Source organism: Macaca nemestrina, chromosome 1, assembly GCF_043159975.1.
Source record: "Macaca nemestrina isolate mMacNem1 chromosome 1, mMacNem.hap1, whole genome shotgun sequence".
Classification (NCBI taxonomy): Eukaryota; Metazoa; Chordata; class Mammalia; order Primates; family Cercopithecidae; genus Macaca; species Macaca nemestrina.
In genome coordinates this window covers 43,768,945-43,783,258 of record NC_092125.1, presented here as the reverse complement: position 1 = coordinate 43,783,258, position 14,314 = coordinate 43,768,945, and the positions used below count along the sequence as shown (strand labels likewise).

Genomic DNA, 14,314 nt, shown 5'->3' with positions numbered 1-14,314 from the left:
TTAGATTATCCAGATTTGAAATCTATCATCTATCTATCATCAATCTACTAATTTAACAACTGAGATAAATGTACTGAGATACAGTTATATGCCAGGGACTATACTCACTATGAAGGATAAAAATGTGAACTTATTCACTTTTTAAAAAATTGAGTCTTTGACCTCTTGAAGCTTATAAACTAATTCCTAAAAATATTTTTCAAGACTTATTTTACCTACATTTACGTAAATATGACTTTATCTTAATTTAACTCAATGGTGAACATTTTTGGCTTATTAGTGATGAACATCGTTCATCTGTGAAACACCGGTTTTTTAACAGCTAAATTAGGCATAAATCAAAATAGTATAAATAATGACCACTATCTTAAAATCAGTATCATTGTTAAAGTTAGTCTTTAATTCCATTCTTCAAATCAAAATATTAAGTTAAATTCTTAAAAACTCTAAGAAAAATGGATATTTTTAATAAATTTTCTGCAAAATCTGTCTAACAGGAAAATCTACAGTTAAGAAAGAATAATTTGATATTTCCAGGAAGATCTATGTAGCTTTCCCAGTTTAGGCTGAGTAATACTTACACTTACTTTAAGGTTTCCTTGGGCAGTGTTCACAGGTTGGTCATCTTTTAACCATGTAATGGAAGGATTTGGAATCCCATTAGCTATGCACTGCAAGGTGACAGGCTTGTATTTTACCACAACTCTCTCAGAAAGGCCTGAGGACTTGATTGTTGGAGGAACTATATTTAAGGAAGCGGGAGAGGGAATGAAACCATAATCAGTGGGGTCGAACTTAAAAATCTGTATGCAAGAACCTGAAACCTTAAAATTCAGGAAAAAAAAAAAAGCAAATCCCTATTTTAACAAACAATGAAATACTTTCATTCCATGCATTTAATTTCTAATTTTTTAGCAACTTTATAGATTAGTTACTTCTTAACTATGGATTTTTAAATCTCCAAAGAATAAGTAAAATGTATTTATGGCTACCGTAATCCACATGTATATTTGGCTTATGTCTTTTGATGGGTTTTACTAATCTATAATGACCCTCCCTTTCTCTAGGACAACTTCATTAAATCAAGGTGGATTTCTAGCCATATTTATACTGCATGACTCTGCCCCCTGCAAGGATGATTGAATGTGGAGTGGTAACTTTATTTAAATTGGGCCTGCCAGATTTCCTCCCTCAGGAATTGGGACTGAGACTGAAAAACAGGGTTATCTATATTCCATCATGGGATATGGGCTAAAAATCAAGAAAACAGCAGTCTACAGAGACAGAGGGAGAATAAAGTTGACATTCATAGACACTCCTTGTGGTTTCCAAGTGGCTGTCCAGTTTCTCGTTCCAGTACTCCCTTCCCAAGTTCTGCCAGCAAGTGAGACACACAATACCCTGGCAGAGGGTTGCTTCTGTCATTAGAGTAATGGTTATACTCCTAATGTGCCAGTTTTGTGAATGTACTTATGTCCCTCAGATCCTTCAATTACATCTTCAGCCACCATTTCTGCAAACTACTGTATTCACCATCCCTCTTGCTTTGGCTAAAACCTTAAACGCTTACATAACCTCTTTACTTGGAAGTTGTTCCATGCCTCTTCTATCTTATTTGGTCTAATTCCTCAGACCTTGGCATTCTATGTAGAACACACTTCCTAACATTTAAATTCTGTCTACATTTATTTATTTATTTATTTCCCAGAATTATTTTGGCTACTGTCTGCATGTGTTCACATGATACATCTTGGTTGAGTCTCTGGGTCAATAAAGTAACTAAAAAAATCTGTCATTATACAACTGAAATTCATATCCTTTACACTACCTTCCACAACTCAGGATTTATTCACATTATTGAGCTACAATTCTGAGTTAGATAATAAAACAATGCATAAATTAATTTAAAATGCAAAGCTCCTGTCTCTCATTCAGCATACCATGAACAGTCACTTCAAATTCCTTCTTGTGGTCTCCAGCAGTATTTGTTGCCATGCACCGATAAAGGCCTGTGTCTGACACTTGAGCCTGAGCAATAACCAGTTTGCGTCCATTTAACAATATCTTAAATCCATCCCTTTCATCAATTAACTGACCATCCTTCAGCCACCTATAGAAAAAGGCAAAAGGAAGTCTGGATAAATATTTTAAGTCAATCGTATCCTAGAAGATATATAAAGTTTCTATTGTATATTTGTCTAATTTCCTAGTTGCTTACTCTGTAAAATAAATTGTAAATGAAAAAGAGAAACAAAAAGGAAACCTGGCCTAACATAGAGGTTGGCATATTGCTGGAACCCAATAATTATGTGTTGAGTTCTTTATTCTTCTACTAATTTTAGGCTACAAAAAAGGGAGAAGTATTGGATTGTTTGCAATACAACGCATAAATGCTTGAGGTGATGGATATCCCATTTACCATGACATGATTATTATGTATGCATACCTGAACCAAAATATCTCATATAACCCATAAATATATACACCCACTATGTACAAAAAAATTTAAAATTAGAAAAACAAATTAATTAGAAAAGAGACAAGTGCTCCTAAATATTACCCTCTTCAATGTTTAATAACCAGCAAAACATACACAATCTTAAAACAACTGTAAACAAAACTTTGAAATCATATAGCATTATATTTTTACATTTCTATACATTCCAGTTAGTTTTATAATCATGTGTGAACATATTTCATTTCCTTCACTGACTAACTCTTCTTCTGCATATCCCATTGTGACTTGGAAACAAAAGCTAAGTATTTAATACATGCTTTGAAAATTAAAGAATAAGAAAAAAAGAATTGGTAAACACATACTCATGTTAACTTTCTCTGTTTACCTAATATGTCTGGTATACTTCTTTTTATTTAGTAGTCTGTCAAACATTTCAGTACCTCAGGAGAGTCTGACAATACTGCTTAATAGACTGTCTCTGCGAACTAAATATGTAATTTCTAGACCATACAATGGAATTCCTCAAAATATGTAATTTCTAAGTCCATACAATGCAATTCCTCTAACTGAGCAAATTTAGGTGCCTTTTGACTATCAAGTAGACATTGCCTTGTATATAGATAGAGTATGTCTTAAAAGAGGAATATAAAGAATACAATTTCATACAATCCTTTTTAATGGTACAGAACAGCTTTCAAGATACCTCTAAAACACTCAAAACAAAAAGCGGTATTTAGAAGACATACCAAAACCCTTACATGATAGTTGGTGGGGGAGAGCCTGTCACATGACAATCTAGCTCCAGTAAGTTATTAACCATCACAATGAAGTAAGATGTTTCATCTCCTCCTTCTATAGCTGGTGGCGCTAGAAAACAACAGGAATGTAACACACAAAGAAATGTATACAACAAGAAACACACCATCACATGAAGCAATAATACATAGCAGTTCAGAAGGTTGATAAGTATGATAGTAGTTTGATACACGAAGGGGACTTGAAATGCATTTTAAATACATTTTACAGTAAACACTTGTCAGGATCAATAAACATACTTTTTACATATCATAGCTATTCCTCCATCTAGTACTATGGTACCACTGATGCCAGGTGAATATAAAGTTGATTCATATTTTATACTGTTTATTTTCATAAGCACAAGAGAAAGAAACTCCCAAAATTGGGCATCTATTCAAAAGCCTTAAATTTATAGATAAAGATACTGGGTTTCAAGGTTGTAAGATGACTTTCCACGGCCCAGAGACTAGGTTTCCTGTTACCTGGCACAGTGTTTATGGCAAAAGACCATGTTGTTGCTCACTGCGATTAGACATTGTCATAGACGTAAAAATGTATCTATGCACTTGCAAATATCAAGTATACCTATCAAAACTAGTGGAAGATTTATGTAAGATTCTAGATCCTGAGACTCTGGTGACAAATCCACCCCTTGGTAATGTGCAATCCACAGTTGCACAGAGGACTATACCTTCTTTTAATTGTTTTATTATTGCACGAACAACAAAAACATTTAACAAACTAATCAGGTTTTGCTATGAATCTGAGAACCAAGGCAGTGGCATCCTTATTTACCCAAGACATCAACTTCATATTTGATTTCCTTTTCTCCTGCCACACTGGTAGCCACGCATATGTACTGTCCCTGATCAATTTCTTGGGCACTCATGATTTCGAGTTTCTTCCCACCAGCTTCTATGTGGATATTGTCATTAGCTTTCACAGGTACACCATCTTTCAACCAGGTGAGAATGGGAGAAGGGTTTCCAGCAGCTTTGCATTCCAGTGTCAGAGAATGAGCAATAACTACTTGCTTATTCAAAGGCATGGCCAAGTCACCTTCAATCATTGGAGGAACTAGGGAGAAACATAGCAACATTTCAGGCAATTATTTGTGTGGTCACAAAATACATTCTAATGAAATAAAGAAGAGTTTTTGTTTTTTCTCATAAAGTTTGACCATTAAAATCTATCTGTATGCCTGTCTCCCTCTAAGCTATTGAGGAAAGAATTTATTGGTTCAGCTAATCTGTAACTGTCCTAATTATTCTGGAAACTCTGGACTGTCCGGCTTATAAAAGACCAATAGTAGAGAATGATCTTAGTCCCAACAACTACTTTGCCTTTTCAGTAACAACCAAATTGTCTAGATGCTCCAAGTGCCATGGCAAAGGTTAGTTGAATGAATGGACACCCTCTTGCTAACCTTAGGTTTTAAAAATATTTTTTCAAATCATGGAACAAATTCTTCCAATTCCTATCCATGTATATTGAAAAAGACAAACCCACCAAGGATTATTAGTGAATAAATTGGATATTTGCATATTAGAAAGCATAGGTAGAAAGGTATATAATTAAAGCAAATGTTGTTCCTTACCATAGACATCCACATGGAATGATTTTTCAGCAGTTCCAGCAACATTCACTACATGACACATATATGTTGCTGAATCAGAGACCTGTGCTCGAGGAATATGAAGATATTGTCCTTTATCAATATAAAGTGCTTGTGAGCTGGACATAATTGGCTGCCCGTCCTTATACCAAGTAATGGCAGGCATTGGAAGTCCCCGTGTTTCACATTCCAGTTTAATAATGCTGTTGATCAATACTGATATGTCTGAGGTGACATTTCCTCCTTTAATACTAGGTGGAACTACAAAGGATTTCAGAACAAAAACAAGTCATCTAAGTTTCAGCATCTTCATCAAAATCGTAAATGCTATAGATGTTTATACAATGCATTTAAAGTAAATTAAAGACAATTGGGAAGTCTGTGGTTTATCTCCTGATAATGAGTTTCCTGTATTGTCAAAACCATCTTTATCATTCCCCGTTTGGGTTTCAGATTTCAGTAAAAACAGAAAGTCACAGATTCCATTTCAGGGAGTCATTTAGGTTCAAGAGATCATATTAGAATAACTAAGATAGTTATGTTTAACCAACAAAGCAAAACAAAATAAAACCCCACTCAAAGTAGACACAGCAAGTTTCAAATCAGACCAAGGGAGCAAAAATGTCACATGTGGTACAACTGTATGCCCTCTCCCCAAGAAATACTAAAGGTCTAAGTGCTATCAGAACCAGCTATTCATAATAGCTGCGGAGTCTTCAATATTTGCTTCTTGCTATTTTTTTCTTTTTTGGGGGGTGGTGGGTACTGCCAAGACTCCATTCACTCAACTTTACTCATCCAGTTGTCTACATGTGTATCTCCTACAATTCAGCAACCACATGTCTGGCCTCTCACACTACATAAGGGCTGTACTGCTGTAAAAACAACTCAAGTCACTCGGTCTCTGCTGCAAATTCTGAATATGGTCATTCTAGGATCATGCTATCATCGCAATAATTTAAAAGAAATCAAATGGCATGTGTATGAATTTGAGTATCAATATAATCTTAATAAAGTTTTAGAATAGCATACTTGATAGAATGTTTTTCTCATGGTTAAGCTGGGATTATGGGTTTTGAGAGGGAGACCATATAGGTAAAGTGCCATTTTCATCATATGCTACCAAACGTACATGCTATCAACATGATTTATCACTGAGAAATGTGCTAAGTTATGTTGATAGCATGTACCTTTGGTAACCTGGCTAAGGTAGTGTTTGCCATATTTCTCTACTGTAAAGTTACTCTTTTTCCTCCTCTTTCCTTTGAAGGGAGTCCTTATTCCAGCCCATACAAATGAAGTGAGGAGTTATGTTCTACTTCTATGAGAGGAGACTACCTACATAATTTAATTATAATTCTTCTCTATGAAGATGTGTCTCTTCTTCTCGTTTTATTTATTGAGTCAATCACTTATTTTTATCAATATGGACTCATAAAAACTTATATGCCTTGGTTTACATCCAATACTACATTATTTATCCAGTTTGGGCTATTGGGAGGTCTTTCAGTTGCCTCTTAAGTCCCTTCAATATACCCTCACTATTTTATTTTGTTTTATTATTTGCACTTACTTCCTTACTTTCCAGCCTTACTACATGCTCCAGGATCATCTTGTGTATTCCCTGCCCTAGCTCCAGACTTAACTATTTCTCCAAGGAGCCTGGTCCCTTTTAATGGATATTAGAAAGCAAGGATATTAGAAAACAAGATCTGGATGCTGAGTAGAGTACCTTAATATTTTCTGGTAATCATTCTTAGAACCAGTCCATACTGACAAACATTCATGTACACATTTTTTTCTCTCACATAACTTAAGGCAAGATCTACTATACTTTGAGGTGAATTCGATGATAGAATCATTTTTCTCTCAGGAGGCTTACTATAAATATCAGGGGTCAGTCAACTGTGGCCCACAGGCCAGGAGATGCTAAGCTAAGAATGGCTTTTACATTTTTTAATTGTTGAAAAAAAATCAAAATAATAACATTTTGTGACATCTGAAAATTATATGAAACTCAAACTTTAGTGTCCATAGAGTTTTACTGGGATATAGTCACATTCATTCATTTACATATTGTCTAAGGCTTTTACTCAACAGTAGCAGAGTAAAGAGTTAAAGCAAAAACCAATATGGTGTTCACATTGCTTCTGCTGCTGTTCAGCTTACTGTAAATTTTGGTGGCATAGTTACAACTTGATAGCATTTTTAGTGCTATGTATATCACCATACCGTGATATTTGATTTAATTTTATCAGCAGTGAATACTCCTTATGTCAGAACAAGAAAAGATAGTAAAATATCTCATTTTTAAGACACAGCACAGTGCGGAGTATTTTATCAAATTAAAGGGCAAAATACTGTGTTTATTTTGTAACACTATACCTATTCTAATAATCACTAGACTAAGCAGCCATCAAAATATTCCCAATTTTAAAAATCAAGAGTTTGAAAAATTAGAAAACATAAAATGAAATGTTTTATCATAGCAAATTTCTTCACAAAAATAATCCAAAATAAGGCTACAACCAAACTAAATTTCTGAGAGGCTTATTTGTTAGCCAACCAAGGAAAGCCATTTACCAATGGTGATTTAATTAAATCAGACATGATTTCAGAGGCAAAAGAAACGTGTCTAAAGAAAATAAATGTGTTAAAGATTCTTACTTAGAATGTGTTAAATTATTCTTAGTGAAAATAATTGCTTGAAGAGTTGAGAACACTGGGAGCAACATCAATAGTCAAATTTTTTTAAGACAACTTTTTATTCAATAGTATTCTTGGCTTTTGACAAGTTGACAGATGTTACTGACACTGCTCACCTGTTCTTGTTTATTTGAGGAACCAATGAAAGTGTAAACAAAAACAAAAACAAAAACATACACTGAAGAATTCGCCTCTTAGAGCAGTCTGAGAAACAACAGACAAAAATATTTTCAGAAAAGTTGAAAAAAACACTAATTTATTACAACCTGAAGTGGAATCTGCTAAGATTTGTTACAATTGGTGTTGGTAAAAATATACGTGAAGCAAAAAACAGGCTTAGACAAGTTTACAAAGCTTATTACAATGTAAAGTGTTTAAAAAAATCTATGTTTTTTCATTGTATTATTCCCCAGCAGGCACTTCGTGTAAAAGATTCAGGTGTCATTGAACCAGTAGTGTTAAATGCTATACTTTGTTTGCTCTCATATAAACATCATCAGTTCTATGACTTTTTGTCAGAAGTCGAACTGAATATCCTGACTTGCCTTACCACACAGCAGGTCAATGCATTAGTGGTGATGAAGTTTCATTGCACTTTTTTTGAGCTCAGGGCTGAGACTGAACTTCTTTCTCAATAAAAAGAATCATTCTTAAACACTCTTATCGAATACTGAATGCTTTTGGAAATTAGGTTTTGCTGTAAACTTGATAGTGTTTCAAAATGAGTCCAACCCCAAATTACCAGACCAAAAAAGTACATATACGCAAAATATATACCATGGTAGTTACTGTGTTGTTTTAGTCACATGTCAAGCAGTTTTATACATTCTCCATGCTGCCAAAAGTTCAAGCAAAAAGTGAGATCTAGATTCCTCCACAAATGTGTAGTGGATATATTTTCTGAGCTTTAACTACAGTTCTAGCAGGGTGTCACACCTTGAGGCAAATGCAAAGAAAATTTTCGCATTCAAAATCTAGTTATCTTTGAAAATGAGGGCTTTCCACCTAACCTTCACCTAGAATTTATTAATTCGCAGTCAAATATCAAAAGAAGAATATAATAACATTCTGTAAATGGCTTCCAAGCAATGAATATGCACAATTAAAATATGCCTGTGAAATGATATCAGTACTAGGCAGTACTTATCTGTATGAAGAGACATTTTCAAAGATGAAATAGGAAAAATCTCATTAAAAATCAAAAGTAGGCTGGGCGCGATGGCTCACACCTGTAATCCCAGCACTTGGCAGGCTGAGGCGGGCAGATCACAAGGTCAGGAGTTCGAGACCATCCTGGCTAACACAGTGAAATGCCATCTCTAATAAAAATGCAAAAAATTACCTGGGCATGGTGGCGGGCACCTGTAATCCCAGCTACTCGGGAAGCTGAGGCAGGAGAATTGCTTGAACCCAAGAGGTGGAGGTTGCAGTGAGCCGAGATCACGCCACTGCACTCCAGCCTGGGTGACAGCGAGAGTCCCTCTCAGGAAAAAAAAAAAACAAACAAAACAAACTACCAGTAGCAGATGAACATTTGCAATTGATTTTGATGATAGAGAATACTAACTTCAAATTTCAATTAAGTGAAATGTTTCCCCACAAAATAACTATTTTTCTCATTAGTAGACTTGTATTATGAAAAGTTTATAATTAAAAAAACTATCAAATAAATGGAATTTCACGAACAAACAATTTTGTAGAAATATGTTTCTCTCTAATTGTATAAGTATCTATATTATCTCCTTGATTTTGCCTAATGGTCTGCAAAGCCTAAAATATTTACTATATTGCCCTTTATAAAAAAGGTTTGCCAAGTCCTGCTATACGTAATTAATTAACACAAATTCAAGCTACTATTTTGAAATCCTAAGAAAGAGCATTTTACTCATGCTTTAAATTTTAATTTTGATTGAGATTATTTATATTGTATGTTAATCTATAAATGCCTATCAAACTTTGGCTCAAATTGTGTAAATCATTGGCTAGCCTAAGTAGATGGATAATATATTAATGAAACCAAGAACACAGGTTCAGACAAATCCACATATTTTGTGAATGCTTTAGAAAGGAATATTATTTGTATCAGAAAGGGTCTACTTTAAAACTCTGTATTTATGAAAACGAGAAAAATTACTCAAAGAATATTTGTAATTGATGGTATAATAACATAGTATCCACTGCTTAAATTTGACAATTACATAAATATTTCACTTCCTGTTTCATTGTAATGCATACGTATTTGCCAGAGAACTAAACTTCCATTTGGGAGAAGGGAATACAAATAAAAATTATGAATACACTGCCCATTAAACTGTACATATATGTGCATATATATGCATGTATAGATACGCCCATGTACCCCCCACTTACACATGCATACACACAGACACACACAGACACACACACACACACACACACACTCCAAGACTTTTTTTCTTATTTATTATACTTTAAGTTCTAGGGTACGTGTGCACAATGTGCAGGTTTGTTACATATGTATACATGTGCCATGTTGGTGTGCTGCACCCATTAACTTGTCATTTACATTAGGTATATCTCCTAATGCTATCCCTTCCCCTCCTGCCTCCCCACAACAGGCCCCAGTGTGAGATGTTCCCCCTCCTGTGTCAAAGTGTTCTCATTATTCAATTTCAACCTATGAGTGAGAACACGCAGTGTTTGGTTTTCTGTTCTTGCGATAGTTTGCTGAGAACGATGGCTTCCAGCTGCATCCATGTCTCTACAAAGGACATGAATTAATCCTTTTTTGTGGCTGCATAGTATTCCATGGTGTATATGTGCCACATTTTCTTAATCCAGTCTGTCATTGATGGACATTTCGGTTGGTTCCAAGTCTTTGCTATTGTGAATAGTGCCACAATAAACATACGTGTGCATGTGTCTTTACAGTAGCATGATTTATAATCCTTTGGGTATATACCCAGTAATGGGATGGCGGAGCCAAATGGTATTTCTAGTTCTATATCCTTGACGACTCACCACACTGTCTTCCACAATGGTTGAACTAGTTTACAGGCCCACCAACAGTGTAAAAGTGTTTGTATTTCTCCACATCCTCTCCAGCACTTGTTGTTTCCTGACTTTTTAATGATCGCCATTCTAACTGGTGTGAGATGGTATCTCATTGTGGTTTGATTTGCATTTCTCTGATGGCTAGTGATGATTATCACTTTTTCATGTGTCTGTTGGCTGCATAAATGTCTTCCTTTGAGAAGTGTCTGTTCATATTCTTTGCCCACTTTTTGATGGGGTTCTTTTTTTCTTGTAAATTTGTTTGAGTTCTTTGTAGGTTCTGGACATTAGCCCTTTGTCTGATGAGTAGATTGCTAAAATTTTCTCCCATTCTGTAGGTTGCCTGTTCACTCTGATGGTAGTTTCTTTTGCTGTGCAGAAGCTCTTTAGTTTAATGAGATCCCATTTGTCAATTTTGGCTTTTGCTGCCGTTGCTTTTGGTGTTTTAGACATGAAGTCCTTGCTCATGCCTATGTCCTGAATGGTACTGCCTAGGTTTTCTTCTAAGGTTTTTATGATTTTAGGTCTAACATTTAAGTCTCGAATCCATCTTGAATTAATTTTTGTATAAGGCGTAAGGAAGAGATCCAGTTTCAGCTTTCTGCTTATGGCTAGTCAGTTTTCCCATCACCATTTATTAAATAGGGAATCCGTTAGCCATTTCTTGTTTTTGTCAGGTTTCTCAAAGATCAGATGGTTCTAGATGTGTGATATTATTTCTGAAGGCTCTGTTCTGTTTCATTGGTCTCTATCTCTGTTTTGGTACCAGTATCATGCTGTTTTGGTTACTGTAGCTTTGTAGTATAGTTTTAAGTCAGGTAGCATGATGCCTCCAGCTTTGTTCTTTTGGCTTAGGACTGTCTTGGCAATGCAGGCTCTTTTTGGGTTCCATATGAACTTTAAAGTAGTTTTTCCAGTTCTGTGAAGTAAGTCATTGGTAGCTTCATGGGGATGGCATTGAATCTATAAATTACCTTGGGCAGTATGGCCATTTTCATGATATTGATTCTTCCTATCCATGAGCATGGTATGTTCTTCCATTTATTTGTGTCCTCTTTTATTTCATTGAACAGTGGTTTGTAGCTCTCCTTGAAGAGGTCTTTCACATCCCTTGTAAGTTGGATTCCTAGGTATTTTATTCTCTTTGAAGCAATTGTGAATGGAAGTTCATTCATGATTTGGCTCTCTGTTTGTCTGTTACTGGTGTATACGAATGCTTGTGATTTTTGCACATTAATTTTGTATCCTGAGACTTTGCTGAAGTTGCTTATCAGCTTAAGGACATTTTGGGCTGAGACAATGGGGTTTTCTAAATATACAATCATGTCATCTGCAAAGAGGGACAATTTGACTTCCTCTTTTCCTAACTGAATACCCTTTATTTCTTTCTCTTGCCTGATTGCCCTGGCCAGAATTTCGAACACTATGCTGAGTAGGAGTGCTGACAGAGGGCATCCCTGTCTTGTGCCAGTTTTCAAGGGGAATGCTTCCAGTTTTTGCCCATTCAGTATGATATTGGCTGTGGGTTTGTCATCAATAGCTCTTATTATTTTGAGATATGTTCCATCAATATCAAATTTATTGAGAGCTTTTAGCATGAAGGGCTGTTGAATTTTGTCAAAGGCCTTTTCTGAATCTATTGAGATAATCCTGTGGTTTTTGTCTTTGGTCTGTTTATATGCTGGATTATGTTTATTGATTTGCGTATGTTGAACCAGCCTTGCATCCCAGGGATGAAGCCCATTTGATCATGGTGGATCAGCTTTTTGATGTGCTGCTGGATTTGGTTTGCCAGTATTTTATTGAGGATTCTCCCATCGATGTTCATCAGGGATATTGGTCTAAAATTCTGTTTTTTTTCTGTTGTGTCTTTGCCAAGCTTTGGTATCAGGATGATGCTGGCCTCATAAAATGAGTTAGGGAGGATTCTCTCTTTTTCTATTGATTGGAATAATTTCAGAAGGAATGGTGCCAGGTCCTCCTTGTACCTCTGGTAGAATTCAGCTGTGAATCCGTCTGGTCCTGGACTTTTTTTTGGTTTGTAGGCCATTAATTATTGCCTCAATTTCAGAACCTGTTATTGTTCTATTCAGGGATTCAACTTCTTCCTGGTTTAGTCTTGGGCGAGTGTATGTGTCCAGGAATTTATCCATTTCTTCTAGGTTTTCTAGTTTATTTGTGTAGAGGTGTTTAAAGTATTCTCTGATGGTAGTTTGTATTTCTGGGGGGTCAGTGGTGATATACCCTTTTTCATTTTATATTGCGTCTATTGATTCTTTTCTCTTGTCTTCTTTATTAGTCTTGCTAGTGGTCTACCAATTTTGCTGATCTTTTCAAAAAACCAGCTCCTGGATTAATTGATTTTTCTAAGGGTTTTTTGTGTCTCTATCTCCTTCACTTCTGCTCTGATCTTAGTTATTTCTTGCCTTCTGCTAGCTTTTGAATGTGTTTGCTCTTGCTTTTCTAGTTCTTTTAATTGTGATGTTAGAGCGTCCATTTTAGATCTTTCCTGCTTTCTCTTGTGGGCATTTAGTGCTTTAAATTTCCCTCTACACACTGCTTTAAATGTGTCCCAGAGATTCTGGTATGTTGTATCTTTGTTCTCTTTGGTTTCAAAGAACATCTTTGTTTCTGCCTTCATTTCGTTATGTACCCAATAGTCCTTCAGGAGCAGGTCGTTCAGTTTCCATGTAGTTGAGCAGTTTTGATTGAGTTTCTTAATCCTGAGTTCTAGTTTGATTGCACTGTGGTCTGAGAGACAGTTTGTTATAATTTCTATTCTTTTACATTTGCCAGGAGTGCTTTACTTCCAATTATGTAGTCACTTTTGGAATAAGTGCGATGTGGTGCAGGGAAGAATGTATATTCTGTTGATTTGGGGTGGAGAGTTCTGTAGATGTCTGTTAGGTCTGCTTGGTGCAGAGTTGTGTTCAATTCCTGGATATCCTTGTTAACTTTCTGTCTCGTTGATCCTTCTCATCTTGACAGTGGGGTGTTTAAGTCTCCCATTATTACTGTGTGAGAGTCTAAGTCTCTTTGTAAGTCTCTAAGGACTTGCTTTATGAATCTAGGTGCTCCTGTATTGGGTGCATATATGTTTAGGATAGTTAGCTCTTCTGTTGAATTGATCCCTTTACCATTATGTAATGGCCTTCTTTGTGTCTTTTGATCTTTGTTGGTTTAAAGTCTGTTTTATCAGAGACTAGGAATGCAACCCTTGCCTTTTTTTGTTTTCCATTTGCTTGGTAGATCTTCCTCCATCCCTTTATTTTGAGCCTATGTGTGTCTCTGCACTTGAGATCAGTCTCCAGGATACAGCAAATTGATTGGTCTTGACTCTTTATCCAATTTGGCAACCTGTGTCTTTATACTGGAGCATTTAGCCCATTTACATTAAAGGTTAATATTGTTATATGTAAATTTTATCCTGTCATTGTGATGTTAGCTGGTTATTTTGCTCATTAGTTGATGCAGTTTCTTCCTAACATCAATGGTCTTTACATTTTGGCATGTTTTTGCAGTGGTTGGTACCGGTTGTTACTTTCCATGTTTAATGCTTCCTTCAGGATCTCTTGTAGGGCAGGTCTGGTGGTGACAAAATCTCTCAGCATTTGCTTGTCTGTAAAGAATTTTATATCTCCTTCACTTATGAAACTTAGTTTGGCTGGATATTAAATTCTGTGTTGTAAATTCTTTTTTTAAGA

At 35.6% G+C, this 14,314-nt stretch overlaps 1 protein-coding gene across 10 annotated transcripts in view; it reads right to left on the bottom strand.

Annotated features, from left to right (window-relative positions):
- Positions 1-14,314, bottom strand: part of LOC105484596 (hemicentin 1) — a 514,524-nt gene that overhangs the window by 172,477 nt on the left and 327,733 nt on the right. For 9 of the 10 annotated variants that reach the window (XM_024793708.2, XM_024793713.2, XM_024793709.2 and 6 more), the window contains 5 exons: positions 4,854-5,132; positions 4,052-4,333; positions 3,217-3,325; positions 1,941-2,110; positions 582-742 (listed from right to left, as the gene is read on the bottom strand). In XM_024793708.2, coding sequence (XP_024649476.2) covers positions 582-742; positions 1,941-2,110; positions 3,217-3,325; positions 4,052-4,333; positions 4,854-5,132 — 1,001 coding nt within the window. The remainder of the gene's footprint in view (positions 1-581; positions 743-1,940; positions 2,111-3,216; positions 3,326-4,051; positions 4,334-4,853; positions 5,133-14,314) is intronic. The other variant, XM_011746392.3, reaches the window with a different exon arrangement.